The sequence below is a fragment of the Perissodus microlepis genome, chromosome 5, assembly GCF_051167445.1.
Source record: "Perissodus microlepis isolate ML-2025 ecotype Zambia chromosome 5, ASM5116744v1, whole genome shotgun sequence".
Taxonomy (NCBI): Eukaryota; Metazoa; Chordata; class Actinopteri; order Cichliformes; family Cichlidae; genus Perissodus; species Perissodus microlepis.
Window position 1 is genome coordinate 15,749,290 of NC_140465.1, and position 23,448 is coordinate 15,772,737.

At 40.1% G+C, this 23,448-nt stretch overlaps 2 protein-coding genes across 2 annotated transcripts; both read right to left on the bottom strand.

Annotated features, from left to right (window-relative positions):
- Positions 1-3,009: 3,009 nt before the first annotated feature.
- On the bottom strand, positions 3,010-10,360 carry mettl1 (methyltransferase 1, tRNA methylguanosine). Its single transcript, XM_084928203.1, has 6 exons — positions 10,148-10,360; positions 9,800-9,927; positions 9,520-9,704; positions 6,261-6,374; positions 3,833-3,934; positions 3,010-3,504 (listed from the first exon to the last, which is right to left on the bottom strand). Exons 1-6 carry the CDS (start codon positions 10,225-10,227, stop codon positions 3,379-3,381), a joined length of 735 nt encoding a protein of 244 aa, XP_084784329.1. The 5' UTR covers positions 10,228-10,360; the 3' UTR covers positions 3,010-3,378.
- Positions 10,361-11,282: 922 nt separating this feature from the next.
- Positions 11,283-22,051, bottom strand: LOC146386955 (E3 ubiquitin-protein ligase MARCHF9-like). Its single transcript, XM_084928204.1, has 4 exons — positions 20,314-22,051; positions 16,683-16,838; positions 14,891-15,083; positions 11,283-12,202 (listed from the first exon to the last, which is right to left on the bottom strand). Exons 1-4 carry the CDS (start codon positions 20,659-20,661, stop codon positions 11,883-11,885), a joined length of 1,017 nt encoding a protein of 338 aa, XP_084784330.1. The 5' UTR covers positions 20,662-22,051; the 3' UTR covers positions 11,283-11,882.
- Positions 22,052-23,448: the final 1,397 nt, after the last annotated feature.

The following is a 23,448-nucleotide window of genomic DNA, read 5'->3' on the forward strand; positions in this document are numbered from 1 at the left end:
CCTAATTTGCCAAAATCCTAAGCAGTTTGTGGTTTATCAGAGAGGGCTTGTGGAGTCATGTGTCTGAATTTTTCTTAGCCGGGACAGTAACTTCTTTAGAGGATATTGGTTGTCTGGCATTCTTCCAGTGTCAACAAAAAATAAAAAAGTTATTCTTTCAGGCTAAAAAGTAGTCTGGCACAAAATTCATCAGTATATATATATATATATATATATATATATATATATTTTGCTTGTGGCTAGGGTTTGTCACCAGCCCTATCCATGTCTGCGCTAAACAAAGCTAGTCAGCTGCTGGAGGTAGTTTCATAACTAAGATACAGTACACACAAAAGAGCGCCATCAATCTTTCATCTGGTTTAAAGATATTGTTTTATCACTGTGTAGTGCCAGAACTGTAGCTTCAAGTTGTCGATTATGTTATGACAAAATAAGTCGTGCACCTGCCTCTGTAAAGACGTTCAGGGGGATTTATCTTTGACCCCAGTAACATTCCAATATCTGGATGTCACAAATTCTTTTTGGGTGAAACAAAAGTAAATCCACACTTTATTAGTCCTGCCAAATGCAAATCATTAAGTTTCCCTTTCCTGGATTCCCATGGAGAGCATTTAATAAAACTCTTATTTGATGACCTGATAGCATAAAAATGTTGCATGATGCATTGATTTGGCTGGCTCAGATGGGTTTGTTGCCATATGGCTAAAATAAGTGTCAACAGAAGAGCGGCTCCCCATCGTCACTCATTTGATGGACTGATTAACGTTCACACCATAAAAAAGCTGGTAATACTTCCTGTATTTAGCAAAGAAAAAGAAAAGAAATTCATGAACAACAATCACATTACTTGGTAAACTGGATTAACTATTTTAAAAATGGATCAAGTAAACTGTACAATACTAATAAGCTTGAAAGCCGGTATTTGCCATGATCCCCTTTACTCTTCAGCACATCCTGAATTCTCCCAGCCAGACAGTCTTATATGATCCCACACTGAAACAATAAAGTTGAGGTCCAGGCATAGTGCTCCATTGTGTGTTATTCTATCCAGGTATGCTTTTACAGCATTGGCAGTGTGTTTGAGGTCACTTTCATGCTAAAATTAAAGCCACTAAAACATTTTACAGATGATATTGCATGGTGGATCAAAATCTGACTGTATTTTTTCTGCATTCGTAATTCTATTCATTTTGACTAGTCCCCCAACACCACTGGCTAAAATACAGCCCCAAACCATTACAGAGCCTCCACCGTGTTTTACAGATGACCGTAGACACTCACTGTTGTACCTCTCTCCTGATGTCCTCCATACATACTGATAAAGACTTGTTTATGTCAAATTTGGATTCATCAGACCTGTTGCTGCTGATTTTCAGTCCAGTTCTTGTGTTATTTGTCATAACTCAGCCTTTTCCTTTGGAAATTACAAATCACACAATTATGACAAATCTTAGCCACATGGCAACATACCCATCTGAGCCAGCCACCCGTCCACTGTGTGCATTTCTGATTTGGCTTCAGTGAACATTAGATGGATGAACTGCAGGTCCAGATGCATCTCTCAGGTCCTGTGTCAGGTCTCTGCTGCATTTTGTCCTTCTGTCCTTCACTTATCCAGTTTCCTCTAATGTTTTAAGGACATACTGTGCACCATGCTGTGATATGCCAAGTCTTTGGCCAATAACTCTTTGGAAATCAAGTTGTTGGTGCAAAAATATTATTTTATGCCAAACTGTGTTATCTTTGGCATTCTTTTTAGATTCAACTAAAGAAATGGGAACAAATCATGCGTTTACGTGACAGGCTGCATTAACAAAGTGCCTAAAGATACAATTTAAAGTGCAAAGTTGTCTGTTATCTGTAAACACAATGCTCATTCATCCCTTGAGTTAAGTGCATTTTTTTTCCATTACTGAAAGACTCATACGACAGTGTTAAATGGCTTTACAAAAAAGAAAATTGACTAAAAAAGGCAGAGATACAAGGACTGAAAATGACTGTAAAAGCAGCCAATGTCCAAGGAAAACCTTTGAAAGACCTCCAGAAACCCTGGAGAACTATTGCTTAAGACCACTATAATAAAATTCCAAGAAAGTCTGGCTCCTTGGAAGCAAAATATAAAGAAATGTGGAGAGGCTTGAGAATTTGCACTCCATACATACTGCCAAATGTGGTGAACAAAGGATACAAAAGTGGAAAGATTTCTAATTGTGATGATGACATGTATTTTGAGAGCTTCTCTTTGCTTTCAGCTCAAGTTTTCCAGTGTCTGGATTTCAAACACGAAGGCATGTGCTGTCCTGTTTTTGTAATCACCACAGCCTGCACCAGCTCCCTTTCCAGACTCCTGACTATCTAGCAACTTGGAATGCTGAGTTAAAATGTTTAAATGAACACAAAGTTAGCATTTTCACTGATTATATAATTGGACTTTATAATGGAACATGCACTGCATTTGTAATGTAATCCACTCCAATAATATGGCATGCTGTGCAGTGAGGTACAACAGCCAGTCTAACAGTTCTGTGTTTTAGTTAAAGGGAGTAAAATGCTACAGTCTTATTTTGTGTTGGTATGATACAGCCATACAGTCTATGGATACACGTACATAGAAGAAGTTGATAACTTAGCACTCCATCACCTCATCCAAGTATTGAAGGTATTCATGTGACAGCACATGAGAAACCGCTAAAGTAATTATTGGCTCCAAAATACCAAGATGGCAATGGTCACTTGAGCCTTGAGGCTTCCAAACAGGAGTTTACAGTGGGTGACAATCATTTATATACAGTCTAAGAGTGAAAACTATGTGCCTTTTCAAATATTTGCTCGTAATCCAAAGTTAAAAAACCTGGGAAGGGTTTTCGCAGCACAGTTATCAGCGAAGTCTGCAGCACAGTTTGATAGGTTTGTGGTTTTAGATAACAATATTTAACCTGTCCATTTTCATTATTATTCTAAGAATAATGTTAGTAAACAAATTATGAATATAGAAATTGAGTCATTAAATGCATTTAAAATTTTGTTAGTAGTTTTTTTTAATTGAAATACTGTACATCTTTACATGACATCCAAAACCAGCACGCTGACATTTGGCGAGAGAAACTAAAGAACAAGAGAGGCAAAAAATTAGAAAGTGTAACCAAACATGTCAGATCCTGTCATGTGCTACGTCTCTTTTACAGTCTGAGAAAATTTAAAAAAAAAAACAAATTATGTGAAAAAGCCCCCCCAAAAATTGTTTTTTAAAAATCTGCTAATATTAAAAGGGTCCATTAATAAAAGAAGAAAAAAAAAATCAGCATTCATCTGGTTGGTGAAAAATCCATCAGCAGAGCAGCTGAACCCACGCACAGATGACTGCATAAGGCCTTCATATCAGGGAATCTCATGTGGATCCTCAATCCTCCGGAAAACTGCAAGAAAATTCTTTCCTCCATTTCTCTGCACTTTCTTTCCTTCCTCTGTGCAGGTACCCAGACGACTTATGATGACATCATCGGCCTGCCAAAAGAGGATTTAGGATTGAATCACATCTAAGGGTACAGCAGACCAAAACGTGCACTTTCTGACACTGTTCAGTAACTTTTTTTAGCAACTTATTCTAACATACAAATCAATTTACCACCATTCTGTGCTTTTCTGATCAATAATAGAAAATTTATGTTTCCTATTTAAGGAAACAGTGCAATATTTTCTATTGCCCCCCCCCCGAAAAAATAATTTCCTATTTCATATCCTACTTTTGACTACTTTGCTCCAGTGAGCAGCTGAACACCAAATGCTGATGTCATGACCTGCAAACACAGCGATGCAAAGCATGTCAACGTACCAGTTCTTCATCGAGGACCCGCATGAACAGTGGATGTTCACTGAAGTGCTTCACCATCCAGAGGTGGACTTCCTCCACATCTGTGATGGTATATACCAAACCCTGACACAAACAGGCAAACACACAGAGACCATTAACACAGCTCTGAGAAAAATACTAAAACTTTGCTATTTACTGATATGAACCCATTTATCAAAAAACAAACACACTCACTGCACTGATGAAAAAATAACAAACACATATACGAGTCTTTTTTTTGACACTGTCAGACATTTCAGACCTGCAGTTAGTTATATGGTTTCATCACCTTTGGAGAGCAATTTATCTCTAAAGATAAAAATAAGCTAATGCCAACACAGAGGTGAATCACCTGTGTCAAGGTAGTTTACTTTGGAGACCGTGCTGATAAAATTACTAGAACTTGGATTTCTTTGAACACTTTGAAAAGGCACAGATTTCCACACCAGTGCATGTCAGCACGTATGTGTCTTAATTTCCAGAAAAAAAAAAAGCAGGGTGAGGGACGCCGTTTTAACCTGCCGTTCTGACAATACCCAAGATTTAAAACTTAGTCACAACTTAAAATTAGACTCGTTTTGGTTTGAAACTGCCTCTACAAATGAGCGCACACTTGACAGCCTCCGCTCCCACCGGCAGTTCTGGTTGCGAGCCAACGCTGAAGGGCCTTGTAGAGTTTGCACGCACACCTGCGCACACACAACGTATGTATGCACACGTGCATCAATGCACACACACACAACGGAGGAAAAAGGATAAATTTAGACACAAGCCTTCCATTGTTCCCCACAACCTCCATCAGCGTTCACTCCCAGTGTCTCACTGCTGCCTTGACAGCTCTGAGAGGCAGGATTTGGGTGTATAAACCAGCTGTAGGCCACACCGGTTCCCACATTTTATTTCCTGTGAACTCACAGGTTTGTGCACAGTTCAATTATGTAGGAAACTAGGGAAGAAATGGTAGTTTAATTCTCAACTGTGACCCATAGTAGGGAAAAAAATATTAGTTGCGTATATGGAAAAACACTTACAGTAATGATACAAGCTAAACCACACTGTTTTAAGTGGTTATTGTAGTGATACACTATCAATTTCCACTGTCAACAAATTCCATTAAAAGCTCCAAACCATCAGTGAACTCAGCCTATTAAAGCAGGATTCATGGTAGTGCATTTGTACAGGTTTGCGTTGGTGTTTGGATATACAGAGTGAAGGATTATGGGTATACAACCTACAAAACATATACAGAGCCTAAGTGGGCTTGAACAGAAAGGGCAGCAACAGTAGAGTTTACCGCAGAGAGAGAAGTTTTCAACATTGTTAACACTCCGGGGCACGCTGAAGGACCAACAGGAAGCAAGAGTAGCCCACAGACGTCTTTATTTACACATTTTTGACACTGCCCCCCGGTGACAGTAACACAGTACAACATGGAGATGGCGGTCTGCAAAGCTGTGCATAAGCTCAGCGTAGGATCAACGCACAACTACGCTGGTCTCTGAACAGCTGTTGTGTTTATCCAAAAACATATGTGAACTATACTGCAGCACTGAAGAAAATGTTACTTTAACTGAAGCTCAGCGCTCATGCAGTAGCCATTCTGACTGTGCATCAATCTGAGATTTCCTTCTTTTCATACACATTTCAGTAAAAATGACAACCAATCAACATTTCTTTACTCCAGGTGACTGAAGCAGAAAAAATGTGTTTTTTATGTTTGTTGTTCATAGTTTATCTGAAGCGATAAAATTATTTGTGCATTTCCAATTTTAAATGATAAGCAAGAAAACTGAACAGTTATTTTTTAATTTATTATCCAGTACAAGTGAGAAATGTAATGCAAAGCTCAGCACAGAATCCTAAGCTATGTATTTTTTCCACTCATTTAAAAAAAAGCATAGATTTTATCTTTAGAGTCCGACCGATATCTAAGTTGATAGTTTCTATTTGTTGATTCATTGGTATCTGCATTTATAATGGCCTGTTGCCCACCTAAGGGCACTCTACAAATTCCCTGTTGGCAACACGTTTTCGGAACGCCACATACACGACAACCCGCTGATCCAAGCAGTGTCGAGCAGAGCGTCAATGAGCAATCCAACTTATTGTAGCAATAAAAAAACATTATGTTTAAATGCAATTATCATACAATCTTAATAAGAATTCATAAATAACTACATATAACAAATCTGTTATGTCTAAAAGCAAAAAAACAAAACAAGTATTAGCTGTTATATCGGATTCTCTTACATCCCTAAATATCGGTATTTGTCTTAAATATCCGATATCAGTCAGGTTTTAATTACATTGAAAGAAAACTGGAAGAAGGACAATGTTTTACATTTCTTTCTCATAAATGATGCATTAATGTTCACTAAAAACTTGGAATAAGCATAACTCAAATACATACCCCTACTCTGAGCGTGTAGGCGTATTCAGCCAACAGAGTGGGACTAATGATCCTCCATTTGTGCTTGGTCTTCTTAAAGTGAGGGTCAGGGAAGAGGAAGAACATCTTAGTGAGCTGAGAGACAGAAACAACATGGAAACAGTCACACAAGCAAGGACCAAACAAAGTGTAGGCAGTTTTATTCAACTATATTTAGCCATGCAATACAACAAAAGGTGAGCAAATCTGCCCCCCATAACATGCTGTTGGATTTTAAACACTGAGATTGGAAAAGTGGAATTTCCCTCCTTGATTTTTTTTTTTCCTTTTCTTCCCACAAAGTTCCCCGTGTCTCCGTCCTTGACAAGTGTACAAGTGCAGGCTCCGTTCATATTTGTCTGGCTGATATATTAAAAATACTTCCAGTCACTTTTTATTAGTTAAAATAAATAACATCAGGTACAGACAGAGAGTTGTGGGGATAATCACCGGGGACAGCTACGGCCTCAGGGGCTCCTTCAGTGCTGACAGAAGGTGGAAAAACCTTCAAAGAACTGAATTATTTGTGGGTTACAAAACACACCAACAAGAGGGAGGAAACAAAGAGAGTTTGAATCTTTTAGAATACACTGTTCCGACACTTGAAACACGGCATGCATGTGGGAAGAATTGTGGCCAGATTTTCATTTCTATTCTGGGTGGTCTTCACTTAATACTGTCACTTTGAAAATTTGAAAGATTTTGAGCCTATTGTAAGAAAAGGTAGACACCCAACGTTAAAGAGGATGCAGCTGCAGTGTTCAGCTCTGGGAAAAAAAATATGAGCCAAGAGGTATTAACTGGTGTTGGCCAGAGGGGCCGATGGCGCAATATGGCAGCCTCGCTTCTGTCAGTCTGCCCCAGGGCAGCTGTGGCTACAACCGTAGCTTGCCTCCACCAGTGTGTGAATGCGAGTGTGAATGAATAGTGGCATTGTAAAGCGCTTTGGGTGCCTTGAAAAGCGCTATATAAATCCAATCCATTATTATTATTATTATTATTATTAATGCTTAGAGGCATTGAAGCTCTGCAAAGTTGCTCTTAGCGCTGTTCAAAGCCCCAACTCTTTCCAGCATGTCCTATTATTTTAAATGACCTGAAATTGCACACTAAAATATAAATACATTAAACAAATGTGCATGTTTCTATATGAAACACCTTCATGATTTGTGCTCCATAAACGTGTCACTATTACTCCTCTTTTTCCTCCTTTAGTTGATACCCACACAGGGCATTTGAGGTGAATTTTTTATGCAGGATACCTGAATGAACCCTGGTACACTAAGCCCACTGAGCAGTCTAATGCGGGTTTCAACAAGTCAGAGCGCTGCAGCTAATTGGGCCGGATAAAAGGCGTCTCGCTCAGCTGATGTGATGTCAGTCAATGACCCCATTGTTGTGAAATCCCTGGATTTATTGGACCTTGTATAAATTGATTCAGTCCATATGTTGAACACGTGCATATTCTTATTACCTTGGCATGTCCAGCACAGACTGTCAGCGTCAATTTAACGTTTTTAAAGCCCACGTTGGCTGAGCCATTTAAAAAAAAAAAAAAAAAAAGGTCAGGTTTGTATATGTGCTCTAATTCAATAACCTGCACATAATCATATTAATGCTGGCCCTATAAATCAGGTAGGTACATGTGGTTTTTTCTCTATTCATAAAATGCATTAGTGCCACAAAAATGGTGCCGTAGTCATATTCTTTAGGTTTGCTAGAGAATTGTAGAAGCTAAAATGAGCCGCAAGCATTGAACCGCAACAGAACCTGTAGTAGATTTTTGCAGCTGATGCTGATATCAATTTTTTGGGAGTATTTATATGCAAGCTGGTAAATATCCACACAAAGAGAGAAAGAAAGAAAGAACGTTTTTCTATTTTTGCCTCTGTACACCGCCACAAATTTAAATAAGGCAACCGATATGTGACTGAAGTGCAGTGTTTCAGCTTTAATTCAAGGGATTTAACAAAAATAGGAATTACATTTATTTATATACACGGAGACTCAAAAATAATTGGCTGATGAGCAGCTTCATTTCTATGTGAGGCCTGTTTTCCCTGTTATTTTGTGACAAGTGAAGCAGACAGAATATCTCAAGTTGATTCAAAGTGTTGAATTTTTATGAGCGCTAAAGAAATACCAGTGAGGGAGGTTATCATTAGGCTGAAAAGCTAAAATAAACCCATCAGAAAGATAGAGATAAACTTTAGGAGTGGCCAAATCAACAATCTGGTGCATTCTTAAAAAGACTGAATACACTGGACAAGCTCAGCAACAATGAAAGACCACAGAAGACGACTAAAGCTCATGATGACAGAATTATTTCCATGGTTTAGAAAAACAACTTCCCAGAATGATGGAAGGAGAAACGTATGGAGATTGAGAGAAACAGCTCATGATCCGAAGCATATCAGTCTAGTGTTTATTGATGACGTGACTGCTGACAGAACCAGCAGGATGAACTCATAGCAGAGCATCTCAAGGAAGAGAACACAGAATTTGGTCATGTCTGAGAGTTTTACACTTCAAAAATCCCATTTAAAGTCACGCTAGTTTGTTCAGTTTATTTTAAGTGTCTGAAAATGAGGATGACACATACATACGTGTAACTCCTAAACAGTTAATGCAAAGTTTTTGTTAAACCTTAAAAATCTGCACTTCATTCACATCTTGATGGTCTGATTTAAGTGTAAGAACTACATATAAACTGTGTTATAGATGAATGCCGCACCGCAGACACTGACATCCGGTGTTATTATCTTATTCAAGAACTGAACATTTCATTTTAAATGTGTTTGATATTTGGGGAAAGGTATTCTAATTTGATATGTCAAATGTGTTTGAAATGCTTTTAATTTCTTTAAAAACAAAAGTGAAAAACTGCGACTGATCCAGAAGTGATTTCTAACATTTTGCATTATGTTTGATTGAAGCCAGCCTGAGCCAGCTTTGGAAATTTAAGAGTTCTAATACGAATTCCAACAAAAAGCTCAATTAAACCAAATTAATAATGTTCCCTTTTTAATTTCTTAAATCACACTGCTGCCTTATAATGCCCTCATACTTAACCTTTTTCACTAATCCATTTTATGCGGGTAAGAGACCAAGAACATTTTTTAGGGGACTAATCTGCAGCATTTTTGTGAGCTCAAAGCAAAATATTTCTGCAGGAATTACTGAGCAAGTTAAGCCAAAAGACACCTCTGCCGTGCTGATTCATTAAACAGCAGTAACCCACCTGTCCTTTACAAAAGAAGTTGGGGAGGTACTTCATGGCATTGCTACGAATGCAGGCGATGTTCTGGTAGCTCGCTGGATTTGAGGCACGCAGCGACTGGATACGATCCTGAACATAATCTGACACTTTCACCCGGATCTCCATACCCAGGATGAGCTTATCTGGGAAGAGTGGGGATAACTCCACTGGAGTGCAGAGAAAATAAAGACACAAACATGATGTAGATTACGGAGCAATAAAAGGCTGAATGTGGTCTTTATACACAGGCTGTGTGTACTACCTAAAAGCCCCCCATATCCACATCCAATGTCAGCAAACTCGACTCGAGGGGGCTCTGTCTCACTCAGGCTGCCAGTGAATAAGTCTGGATACAGCTTGGACCAGTCCATTTTATCAGGACACACAGGGCTGAAGAGGAGGAGGAGAAAGTACATCACTATAAACAGTTTTCAATTAAATCGTATTCTGCGGAAGACAGACCCCTTTTAAAACTAAAGGATCCATCAGCAGCGATTCTCTATTTCCTGTTTCTTTTATGTTATCTGTTTGTTTTATTCTCATACCAATCCAAACACTCAGAGACACTTAATCGTGCTCACAGAGAGCCGTGCACATGGAGCTCACTCACTAATCAAAGGTGTGGTGCGCCATCGGGTTTGAATGGGCTCGCTGTCTGTAGTAACGCTTCTGCGGCATGGACGAAGCCATGATGGATCAAAGGAAAGATGTTAATGCCGACAATATTCAGGATGTTCACCCAGTTATGAACAAACTGCCGGAATCTGCGCTCACTCACGCTTGTTTCCACTCAGTTTGTTAGTCGCAGGGTTCTTTCGTCATCACCAAGCGTCCGCTCGGGGTTGCCAGGTTTGCTGATACCGGCTGAAAAACTCAACATTACAGTTTCTTTGTTTTCAAGTGATTTGTGTTGTTTTTAATGTTTACTGATCTATTACAGAAACCACAAAAAATATGTAAACAAATTTTACCTGCACAAAGATAAACGTAAGTGTAAAAATGCAACTCCTCCCTAGTTGTAGGATGGAATGAAATTACCTTAAAGTTCTGTTTCTTTTCATGCATTCTGCAGTTATGTGGCTATATATAGGGTATCAGAAAATTCTGCCTCTGACCCAATGGGAGCTGATCCTCAATCTTGGAATTTTGAACGTTCCTCAGTATCTTAGCTGTTCCTTGGTCTGCTGTCTTCTGCACAGAAACCTCGGATGTTGTGCGTGGAATCTTTTAGAATCTTATCTTCCAGTTTCTGGGTTTGATCTCCTAGTGCTCCCATTACTACTGGGACCACTTTTGACTTTGTCTTCTACATCTGCATCAGTTGTTCCTTCAAGCCCCTAGTACTTCTCTGTTCTCTATGCTGTCCACTGGGATGGCCACATCTATCACAGCTGTGGTCTTCTGCTCCTTGTCAGCTACCACTGTGCCTGGTTGACTCGCCAGCAGCTGCTTGTCTGTCTGGAAGTCCCACAGGATCCTAGCACCTTTGGTGGTGTCTCCCGTATGTGGCAGAGATGTTCTTGTACACTATCTCAGCCAATTAGTTGTGTCTCCACAGCACCTTTGTACTGTAATTTGGGTGCAGCTGGCTGTGGTAGACCCCTGCCTTTATAGCTCTGATTCTTAGGGGCCACACGTATTCAGTCAGAATGACATCCAAATGTCTTTACTGTGGATCCTGGTCAAACCTGACTCAGATCCTGACTCAAACAGTCAGATCTTTGTTTCCTAAATTGAGACGAGACAAAACCTAGAACATAAAATGTGACATTCTATGCACTTTTAACACATCCTAAAGTTTTATTGGGCATTTTCTTGACTTATCCATCAGTTCAACTTTAAGTGAAAACAGCACAAGTTACCAAGATCATGGCAAACCCTCAGACATACACAGAAACATTAGAAGGGGAACTGCTACAGTGGTCATACGTAGAAGCACAATCATTATCACCATCAAAATCTCACTTACGTTGTCAAATCCAAATCAACCTTAAAAACAAATCCAAATCCAACTTTTTTTTTCTTTTCTAAGTAAAACAAACTTGTTTGGTTACATTTTGAAACCTTAGTCATAGTGTTAAAAATGGTTACTTGCTTTAAGAAAGAATCTGTTCAAAATCAGGTTTTTTTTCTCAATTCACAGGCTTCACATTTAAAGTCTCAAATAAAAACTTCAAGTTTCTCACAAAATAGGTAATACTCATCCTTAACTCCAGCAGAATCTGAGAAGGAAATATGAAAGTGGAAGTTCACGGCAGTGTTTATATGGCAGATTGGGATTTTATTTAATTAAACCCCAATCAACACTTTTCTCCTCCTTAAACATTACAGCACTTTAGTCAGCTTCATACGGTGGTCACTCTCATGACCACCTCATGGTTGCTGCTGTGCAAGTTGTTGGGTCTTAGCTGGCTAAGGAAATGTAAAACAGTGTAGCCACAGTGGTGGTTGAGAATAGTCCTGATATGGCGGTTTGCCCTCCGGCTGCTGTCTGTGACAGTGTGAGAAGAATTCCTCTCTACTTGAACAGTGCTTTTGCTGCTGGAACTGATGGGGTCCCCTAAGTCCTTTGCTTTGTCATAATTCAGCACTTTCCACTTCTGGTTCACCGCCTGCCAGCGCTTAAAGATTCGGTAGACAGATGATCCTTCGTGGATTATAAGGCCTGCATGTGAAGATCAAAGGCAAGAAAAGAAATGTTACTGTAGGCATTTAAGGATGTAGAATGTTTCTGTTTCTGTTCTGAACATGGTGTACAATGTGTGCTACAATTCCCAGGTTAACTGACATGTCTCCTTGAAATAGTGTGCAGCGGTGGGCAACAGGCTTTGAAATATGTGTGCTCTCATGTGGTGTGTGTGTGTGTAAAAAGTGTTATCCTATTGGCAGTGCCATGTATTGGAGTCTGAAAGATTTATCAGAGGGCCAATCTTAGCAGCAGGCTGTTATTTCTGGCCAATATGGCGATGCTGATCTATCAATGTCTGAATTTATAACAGCTGATAAAGAAAAAATTTAAAGAGTAAATAAGTGTCAGGAGAAACACCAGTCCACCATGTCATGAGTGTTAATGTTGCATAGTTTGTCCTCTAGAAGGCACTTCCTGTCAACTTCCAGCAACAATAACCAGCTAATCAGAGCAAAGGCGGGGTGAGCATAAACAAGTATAGCGGCTTGAGAACCAGCCTATTCATTTATGTCCTCTGTAATGGACATTTGTTTTTGGTCTAGATATCTTTTGACTTATTTGAGCTACCCTACTAAGTCCTGATGCACTCAATAGAGGACATCTTCCATTGATATCTCATGTGTTTGGGCCTCTTTTAGCTCCAAAGAGGAAGGAAATCACACACAAAAAAATTAATTTGGAAGATCCCTTTTTCCTTGGTTCTCAGGAGGATATATCAGAATATTTTATATCACCAAATATTGGTATTGGTTTCTGTCTCAAAAATTCTATATCATTCAGGCTCTAATATAAACCCTGCTGTATTACAAAGGCAGCACACTCAGTGTAATACCTGCGTGTCAGACCAGAGTGTTTCTCTCACCATTGTCTGAGTACAAAAAGTTTTCAGGCAAACTCTTTCAGTTTTCTTCAGTGTGAAATCCTAGTGTTAACTTCATCCTCTTTGTGCTCCAGATTCGCTTCGTCTCCCTGCAAGCTCCTGATCCTCTTTGGTCTGCTGGCCCTCCATCAGACCTTCATTCTATGTGGCCAAAGCCATTCAGGGACATGCTCTGCTACAATTCAGATCTAACTACGCTAACTTTTTTTTATATTAAAGCCACAAAAGCATCTATTCAAAATGTATTTGGTTTTATTTACAAACCTAACAAGAAGCAATCTTAATATTGGGGATGATTGGTTTTCCTTTAAAAAGGAAGTAAGCAATTATATTAAATTACTTGTTATAAGGTAAGTTTGGATATGGTAACCGAAAAAAAAACCCATAAAATAATGTATCTTACAGGATGTAGTGCAATTTTGTGCAATTATAGGGAATATACTTTTTGAGCCCCTCAAAAAACTGATTGTTATTCACATAGCTTGGAAATCAGTGGTTCTTTATGTATAATCATGTGCAAAGATTTTTGATAATTTTTGATACAATAGTCACCAGACTGCAACGGATGAAGCTATTAAACAGCAGCTGTAGTAGGTTTTGAAACTACCTTAAAAATCAGTGCAAGTTAGAATTAGACTCTGTATGTACTCTAGCCAAAAAAGTCACACATTCTAATTTTTCACTGAACCGTCTTTAGCTGTAATGCATGCATTTGTCTTGGCATCGCTTCAACAAGCTTATGCAGTGTCACAACATTAATTTTCATCCTGAGTTGCGTTAATTGTTCGGCAAGATTTTGTACTTATGATGAGGGAGTCGGACCGCTGCGCAAAGTGTTCTCCAGCACATACACAACATTATCAGTGGGGTTAAAGCCTGGAATCCATGGTGGCCAGTCCATGTGTGAAAATGACATTTAATGTTCCCTGCACCACTCGTCCACAAGAAACCCCAGCAACACTTGGGCAGGCATTACACTGCCCCCACAGGCTTGGACGGTATTAGGCATGATGGTTGCATCACTTCATCCCTTGTCTTCTTATCCTGATGCAATAAGAGACAACACGACCCTTTTCCATTGCTCCAGAGTCCAATCTTTATGCTCTATAGGCAAATAGAAGCCTTTTTTTCTCCACTGATATGTGGTTTTCTTAAGGCTGCACAGCTGTTTAGTCCCATTCCCTTGAGTTCTCTTCACATTTTGCTTCTGGAAACACACTCTTGCTTTCATCAGTAACCATAAACAAAGCTGCAGGTTCTACTGTTGATTTGCTTTACAATTTGATTTCACCAAATATTTAAACAATCTCTGACTGTTTGATCATTCGAGTTTTCTTTTCTGATCATATTTGTTCCTCGAAGTTGATGGTAGTAATGCCGTGCACCGTTCTTAATATGATTTCTGTAGTTATAGTAAGTAAATTTTAGTAGCTTGATGCAGGCCAATAATTCAACCCATCTTTTTCACGACAACGGCAACCTGTTGCCAGCCCAAACATATAAATCACTGTAGTAATGATCCAATGGAAAATTCCTAAAGCACCTATTTACTTAGATAAACCAAACTGTTGCCCTTTTTTGGGAACCTTGTAGTGTATATGGACTCACGACAAATTACTTAGAATAATCACCAAAAGATAAATTCTAATAAATTATTGGGAAATTGCAGAGTTGTAAGATAAAAAGTCAAATTATGCAAGAATGGCACTCAGTTTGATGACATTTACACCAAGTGTGAAATATATAATAACGAATATGTGGCAGCTGTAGTATCTGTGTCTTACCTATGCAAACTATGTCCATGAAGCCGTACATGCCGTAGCATATCTGGAAGAGAAGGTCCTGTCGTTGCCATTTGGCTGAGGGGCTGAGAGAGGACCAAACCAACCAGGAAATACTTGCGATGAGGAACAGAGAGCCGAGGATAATGGCTGCAATCTGTACCTTCTCAATCACAGTCAGAGAGATGGTCTGCCACTGGATACAGACACAAAAACTGAATGAAATTGTTTTTCAGATAGAAACTGCAAACTGCTTCTTGATTATGTGAGATAATAGCACAGAGTTTGAATCGTTGCCGTACATCTAAAGAGGCCCTGTTTTTTTTATCAGCACATATTTCCCAGATGGTTTCTGTGATTTCTGGAGCATAATTACTGAGTCTCACAGGCAATAACAGCAATTGTGTTTTGCAGGTTTGAAAGTGGATTTGAGGATAATCCGATCTCCATAATGAAACTACAGACTCTTCTCTGCTGCACCTTTTTGAAAGAGAATAAATTACTGGGAACAAAATTATTCTTCGTAAGTTTCAGTATCTCTTCTCTTTTTTGTCCTGCCACAAAAGAAAACTCAAAATTTGTCAAAATTGGAAGCATGTCTACTCCTGATTCTGACTGTAAGTACTCATAACTATGGTACTGTGGCATTTATTAATTTGGCATGTATTAGCCAGTATGGAACAACAGTAATGATGGCACATTCTCCAACATAGCATACGGCATCTCTCACACAGAAAAAGGACACAGGTCGAATATGTTCTGTCATTTCCTTCCCCTGGCCCCAGACCAGTCAAGGCAGATGGCTGCCCCTCCCTCACTCCGCTCCTGCCGGAGGTCTCATCCTGATAAAAAAGGAGATCTTACTTTCCGCCTCTGCCAAGTGCTTGCTCACAGGAGATCATCAGATTATTGGAGTTTCCTTTCTAAAATTATAGGGTCTTTACCTTGCATTAGAAAGCTCCTTGAGATGGCTGCCTCTATTAGAATTAAGATGCTGAAATCACTTAGACCAAATCATTCAACGCTTTCAAATGTGCAGTGCCTCATTTTATTGTTCTTGGCAACCTCCGCCTGCAAGCCCTCAATCCTCACTGTTTTCTTGCTGTAGCTCAGGTGGCAGAGCAGGTCAGCCACTAATCAGAAGGTCGGTGGTTCGATCCCAGGCTGCCTCCTGGCTGCATGCCAAATATCCTTGGGCAAGATACTAACCCCATGTTTGCCTACTGGTGGTGGTCAGAGGGCCCGGTAGCGCCTGTGTCCGGCAGCCTCGCCTCTGTCAGTGCGCCCCAGGGTGGCTGTGGCTACAATGTAGCTTGCTATCGCCAGTGTGTGAATGGGTGAATGACTGAATGTAGTGTAAAGCGCTTTGGGGTCCTATGGACTAGAAAAGCGCAGGCCATTTACCATTCTTCTCCATTTGTTCATAGAAACCCTAAAAATAGCTGTGTGAAAAGTATGCAAAGCTACTGTGCTTCCTGTTGGGAACCGGTGCAAGTTTACTGAACAGCATGAGTTCAAAATGACTGGGAGCTTGAGGGGATGGTAATGTGAATACTTCATGGCCTCTACAGAGTGCCAGCACATTGATTCTTAGATTACAGTGACCCCTAATGTGATTATCGTGCTCCTCTGCCAGTCAGTCACTCAAATCTGGCAAATTAACCTTTATTGATGGCTTTCGGCCATAAAGCCATCAAGGACTTTATTCTTGTAGCAATTCTAAATCCTATAGGAACGTTTTACACTGTTAACATTAAAACACAGTAAGAGTAGAACAAAACCACATTGACCATACCTGCAGTGGGTTTTTGGTTCTAATGGCCAACACCTGGTACTTAAAGTAGCAGAGCTCACAGCTCCAGGAGCCTCTCTCACTGATCCAGCGGATAAGGCAGGACTGGTGGGTACAGCGCACTGAGCCATCACAGCGACAAGGGCTCAGCAACTCCCCCTGCAGGATGAAACATTAAGTGCATGAAATAGCCTTCCACAGAGCCTCCTGTAGGGTAAAACTCCCACCGAATGAGGATTTGAGTCACACAGTTGACAGTAAAAATAGGAATAAAGATCTCTATCGTTGATTTTGATTTTCACAGCTTTAACAATGTTCCTGTTGTGTTTTACCTGGCGAAGACATTGTTTGTTTGTTTCTGGTTGGCAAGAAGGGGGGTGGTAAATGTTTGAGTTATGCCAGTGGGTTTTATAGGGTATGTGTGGCGTAGTTACAAATACCGTGAATTAAATCAAGACTGGACTCGTACTCCATTGCAGACAGCTGCAGACACCGTGGATGAATTGTTATTCTATATTATCTACAGGTCTGCTTTCAGGAAGAGTACACAGTTAGCGACTCTGCAGTGTTGTGGTTGTGCTGGCTCAATCGTGGTCACTGCAAATTGGATGCATGTCCACTGAGATATACATCCACTGACCTGTCGATGTAGAACGTGTAAAGATACTTACAGTTGTGTTCTGCTTTAATATGGAGTTAAAAACTAATTACACTTTCCATTGTTTTGCCTTGACTGATAAGCACTGCCTGTACATGTAACCTGACAGTGTTGTGTTATCTCTCTCAGTAATGAACAGGATCCTGTAACTCCAGCCTCTCCTTCGGGAACCATCTTAGAGTTTGTTGACTCTTCCTACTCTTTCTGACAGCTTGGAGTGCTTCTTTACTTGGCAAGCTTTGCTGGCATTTCATATTGAACATTGTTTGGCTTTTTCAGCTTGCTGCTGTGCTGCTGATGCTTTGCTACTCTCTTTTTGTGGTGAAGTAATCAATAGCCAGTAAGGCTTTTTTGTTGTTGTTGTTGTTAAACAAGGAGAGTTTTTAAAGAAATTCTAGGAAATTATTACTTATGGGAAGGTTTGTGGTTTGAACTTTGGCTCCTCCAGTCTGCATGTTGATCTATCCTTGGTAAAAATACCAATGGAAATGGAATGGAAATGCAGTACATAGGGTTAAAAAACAGAGTTGGTATTGCATGGTTGGTCAAAATCTGATGGTGCTGCATTCATAATTCCATCAATTTTGACCAAATCCCCAGCACCACCAGCTTAACCATGAAAGAGCCTCTGCTGTGTGTTACAAATGCCTGCAGACACTCACTGTTGTACCTTTCTCTCCTTTTTGAGCCTTTTTTATTAGTGAATGATTTATAGGTCAGTGTTAAAAGGTGCAGCACACACAAACAACATTCCTCTGAAAATATTCAGGTACACGGACTGGTCTGAAAATGAGTGAAGGAGCAGCCAAAGTCCAAAAAAATAAGAGAAAAAGACAAACTTTGAAAGACCAAGAAATCCTGGAGAACTATCGCTTAAGACCACTTTAAAAATGACAAATAAGTCTGGCTTCTTGGAAGAAATATATAAAGAAACAAGAGGCGGCTCAAGATTTTTGCACAGTGTGTAGCATATATATGCTGTCTGCCTTAATATCCTGCGCTTAAGTGATTTCAAACATGAATTCAGGATGACACTATGTGATATTCTTTGACTATATGCTTCCTAAGACCTTTATCTGAATACACTTACCTTTCTACTTTCCCCTTAAAATAAACCAGAGGATATCTGGTGCAGGTTTTCATTGTCAGCATGACTCCCTAAGGCCTTTGGACTGACAACACTCTTGCACATCTTAATTTATTTCCTGTCTGACTCTGAGTGACGTGCGAGGCCTTTAATTATGTGGATTTCTGGAGGCGAACCAAAAACTTTACGGACACCTCCAGCAGAGTCTGTCTGTGGGAGACACTTTCACTGTACTTTGACCTTCCTGTACTAAAACACACAATCAAAGGTTTGATCCCTTCATTAATGGTTTCTGCTACAGAGTCAGAGTTATTAAACAGATACTGCCCTTCGAATCCCTTAGAATAACAATGAGCATAGATTGATTTATTTTCATGCTGAGAAATCCTTCTTAAAACCTTTCTTTATTGCTTTTTTAAAACAGCCTAATTTTGTGCATCAGATGCTGAATCTGTTACCGTAAAGACTTCACTACTTCACACAGTACATATAAAGCTCCTCCCTTTTCTCTGAGACTATTCTTAACTGATGCCCTTTGTCTGCCCACTGCTATTTTCAGATTGCTGTTGATAGATAGTTCCCCTATTTTAGTCTTACTCTCTCTGACTTCGTTCTCTCTCTCTCTTTTAAACTTCAGAGCAGATGTGATGCAGTCTTCCAGATACTGAAAACAAATTGAAACTGATCTACAGTAACTGACATGTTCTCCATGTGTTTGCAAAGGAAACACATGGAATCCTTACCACATCCATGGCACATAAAAGGAATCCTTACTGGTTTTACACATCAAGATTGCCTTAAAGCTCCTTGGGAGCACTTTTGCATTTGTGAAAAAAGATGTTATCACAGGTTATATCTGGCAAGCAATACAGAATAGTCTGTTGATGTACTCTCAGACTTTGGGGGCAGTGGGAATACTGAACTCCTTCATACCTGAGCATGAAAAATAGCCTTAGATTATTTGTTCACTCTTTTAGTAACACAAGGAGACTATATGTACAGTTTCACTATGCAAACCTGAATTGACAGTATATTATGCTGATACCTGAGCATGAAAAATAGCCTTAGATTATTTGTTCACTCTTTTAGTAACACAAGGAGACTATATGTACAGTTTCACTATGCAAACCTGAATTGACAGTATATTATGCTGAATCTTGACTCTTATGTGACTCCAGTAAAGGCTGAGGGGCTTTATTTGTGTGTGTCAGATGATACCACTTACTTATTAGTCCTCAGCAGCTTCAGGAATTATCTCCTGCTCCTAGCATTACACACCCAAATCTCTAACTGAGTTGCATTGTGGGTAATGCGCAACACTTTTGGAGTTTCAGTCCTCACTGGTAAAGTAAAAATCTGGAGATTTCACCCTCTGCAGCTTTATCGGCTGTTCCCTTATTTTCCAAGCAGATGGATCTATGTGTTTGATTTCTTGACACAACCTTTATTACGACTTGGGATGGGCATTAGAAGTACACTTGTTGTGACTTCCTGAGAACCAGGAATTGTTCACATTTCAGGTAAATGTGTTAACCATTAGACCTGCTCCAGGTTTGACCATTCATTAAGTCTGCCTCTAGGTAAATCACACTCAAGTAAAGCATTTGAGTGCATAAAGAAAGAGCTTGGGGACACTGGGCTAAATGCAGCTCAGGCTGGTGGTAAACTTTAAAGATCTGGCTTCAACTTCTTTACTCTTTTGGACAATGAGTACATTTTCTAAGCAAACGTTCTCCATGTATCCGGTGGAAACTTTTCTGAGCAACTTGTCTTAAGACAGTTTCTTCAAGTGATTAGAGGGAAGCACCATGAACAAGCCACTGCTAGAGGCTCCAGTGGTGTTTGTTCCTCCAGCACCAATACCTGTTTTTTTTTTTTTCTAACTTTACCTTTTCTGGTCCCTGGAAGCAGATCCGGCACTGCGGTGATCGCGTCCCGCTCTCTGAGAGACTCGGGAGTGAAGCAGCATCCATGCTTCCTACTCCTCCTCCCTGAGGTTTGGCACCTTCTTTATCCTCAAACGCCAGGCTTCGTGGCCGGAGGTCAGAGCCATAGTACTCCTCCTCGTCGTCCCGCTGAGAGCAGCTCAGCTGTGGCCAACCACAGCCTCCAATAGCGAGCCCTCTCATCGTGGTCTGTGTGTTCGGGTCAGTGTCCGTCCTCCTGCTTGATCCAGAGCGCATCAGTAGCAACACTTTGAGTTCATTAAAGAACATCCGGATGCGATACTTAAACATTCTTCAGCAGCTTTACTACACAGCCACAAACAGAGCAACCTTCAGCTTCACTGTCACAGTCCCTTCATCATCATCATCATCATCATCATTATTATTATTATTATTATTATTATTATTATTATTATTATTATTATTGTTGTTGTTGTTGTTGTTGTTGTTGAGGTATTGAATTGATTCAAGTAGACAGTTCAAATCTTACTGAATAAAATTCAGATCTGAATTGAGAAAGCATGCGACTAACATGATAGGCTATTAGATCAGCCCATAGCTCTTTGCATATCCTGTTGTTATAGCATGTGCACCGCAATCCAGCCAATAGGGAAGGATTATTTTTCATGGACAGAGGCGTTTTCTTTCGGGATTCAATGGAGGCTGAGAGCCACGAACTGTGAGGCACAAACATTAAAGTCAGAGTAGTCCAGCAGCATCCTCTTACACGTCTCCATCCCGCTCGCTCGCTGATATCGCAAGGTTCAAACGGGTCATCTCGATGTTGTGAATCACAAGGAGCTGTCCGAGGTTTGCCACAGAATGTTTTCTTCTTCTTCGTGCGGAAGCAGCGAGGGTGTCTGAGGTGTGGGGTTGATGCTGAATCCTATTACCAACTAAGTCCAATCCGATTTATATTTGAGTTTCTCATTTACCCACAGAGCGGGTAGAATTACACGAGGTGACAAGCGTGCATCCTTTGTTGTCTGGCAGTGGCATCCATCACTTCGCCACTCTTTCCTCCTGTTCGCTTTAGCCCTTTCCCCCCTCTCTCTCGTTCTCTGCTGTTACATCGGGCGGTGGGGGGGGGGGCTCGTCCCGCACTTTCTCCCCTTAAGCAGGTCCGACAGCCAGATTATAAAGTTAGAATCCAGCGGGGTTCAATCTCAGCGGAGAAAGCGAAGAAAATAACATCACATGAAAAAAAAATCCTTTCACAGCAACTTGTAATGCCACTTCTTTTCCCGACCATCTCTGCGCCACAAATCAGGGAGAGCGAGAGGATGCCAGATATGGATTCCTGTGAACACAAAAAGAGCAGACCGCAACTGTCCCTTCCGGGTTGCTAAAAAAAAACTGCACCTCCTCACTTATTTAGCAAATCATATAAAGACCCCGGAGAATAGGCGAGACAATGAAGTGCCACTTCACCTGGCAGACTGTAGTATAGTGTCTCCTTCATCATAATCCCAGGATGCTGAGATTCAATTTTCAGAAGTTTCGCATGCACGTCAGCTCAAACCACCCAAACTTCGTTATCTGTATAGTTTCCTATTTTTAAAAAAGACCCTTGCTTCTTGCAGCTAAGAAGAAATTATTTCCATCCTTCATTGGTGGTGTAGCTGCTGACTGTGGCTGCTGTCCAAGGTGCTGATATTCATGTGACGTTAAAGCCACGTGCTGCTATTCGTCTGCTGGTTGAGGAAAAAAACAAATATTGTAATAATCCAGTGAGTGAGTGTATGTGTGTGGTTGTGAGCTGTTCTGGTATTACCCATGTTGTGGGGACCTAAATCTACTCAAACAGTCGATTTATAGGGACGTGTCTTTCTTCTGGGGACAAAAAACAAAGTCCCCTCAAGGAAAATCATTGGATTGCATGGAGGTAATGAAATGTCCGCAGAAATCATGGAAGCCCAACAGTGTCTAACAACCAGAACAAAAGCTCTCCAGTGTTGAAACAGTAGAAAGTGTGCATATAAGATGATTTAACAGATCCATCATTCACAGGAACATAACAACACAGCACAGATAATTGTTTCAGAGGAGACAGTGTACGGTTTATTATTAAATAAATAAACATGCTCTCTGTTCTCCCATTACAAGAAGCAACGATTGGGCCGGAGCAAAAAGGCAGATTCAAAAGATGGAATGTTTCACTAGAATGAAAAAGCTTTATTTATTATTTTCTCATGAGACTTGATCACAGGGGCTGGAGGGAAAACTAGAGTCTGTGGTGAGGAATCCACTGCAACAGAGGGAAAAGTGAGTTAGTTGTTGCAAAATGTCAGGGGGAGCAATTGTGGATGTGATTAGTTTTTAACTGTGTTCGGCAGATTTACGGGGGTTCGACAGGTGCTTCCAGGAGCAGAGAGGCAGCTATGTAAGTGATGTGATCTTGAGTGATACTTTCTTCAGTGATCGATTAAGGAATGTACTCCATTACTTAACAAATAAAATGTTATTCATTACTTTTTTTGAGTAACAACGCCCAGTACTATTTACAGCACAGTGGTGAGTTTTAGCTTAAAAATACAACGTGTTATAATAGAAACTGTAAAAGTATATTTTGTGAAAGGAAGTCTAAAAATCGCCCTGATTGGTGATCTGTCCACAGTGTCCCTGATAGCTGGGATAGACTGTTTTCTTACAGTCGTGTAGAGAGAACTGAAGCATGTCTGCATGGACTCTGAGAACATCAGTGTGTCGTCTATTCGATGTGACAGGGACCAAGAGTTTTGACTGAACAGATTGCAATGAATATTTTGAGCCATAGGTCTTTGACCTGAACAAGTAGATGCAGTCAGACTGCTCGGTAATGTCCTAAGTATAAAGAGGTCATGTAGTGAGATCAGGAATTATTACTCACATTTATTATAAATCACATTTTTATGACACAAAGTTTGTTTTAGCACATTCAAGCTCACAGCTGCCACACTTTCACCCAAACCTCACCTAAAACAACTGCAAGGCTTCTGTGTACGTGCAGATGTTGTGGTATTTATTTAGACTACATGAAACTGTGCGTGCAAATGTGCATTTGTCATTATTTATTTTGGTATTAAATAATTTTTTAAC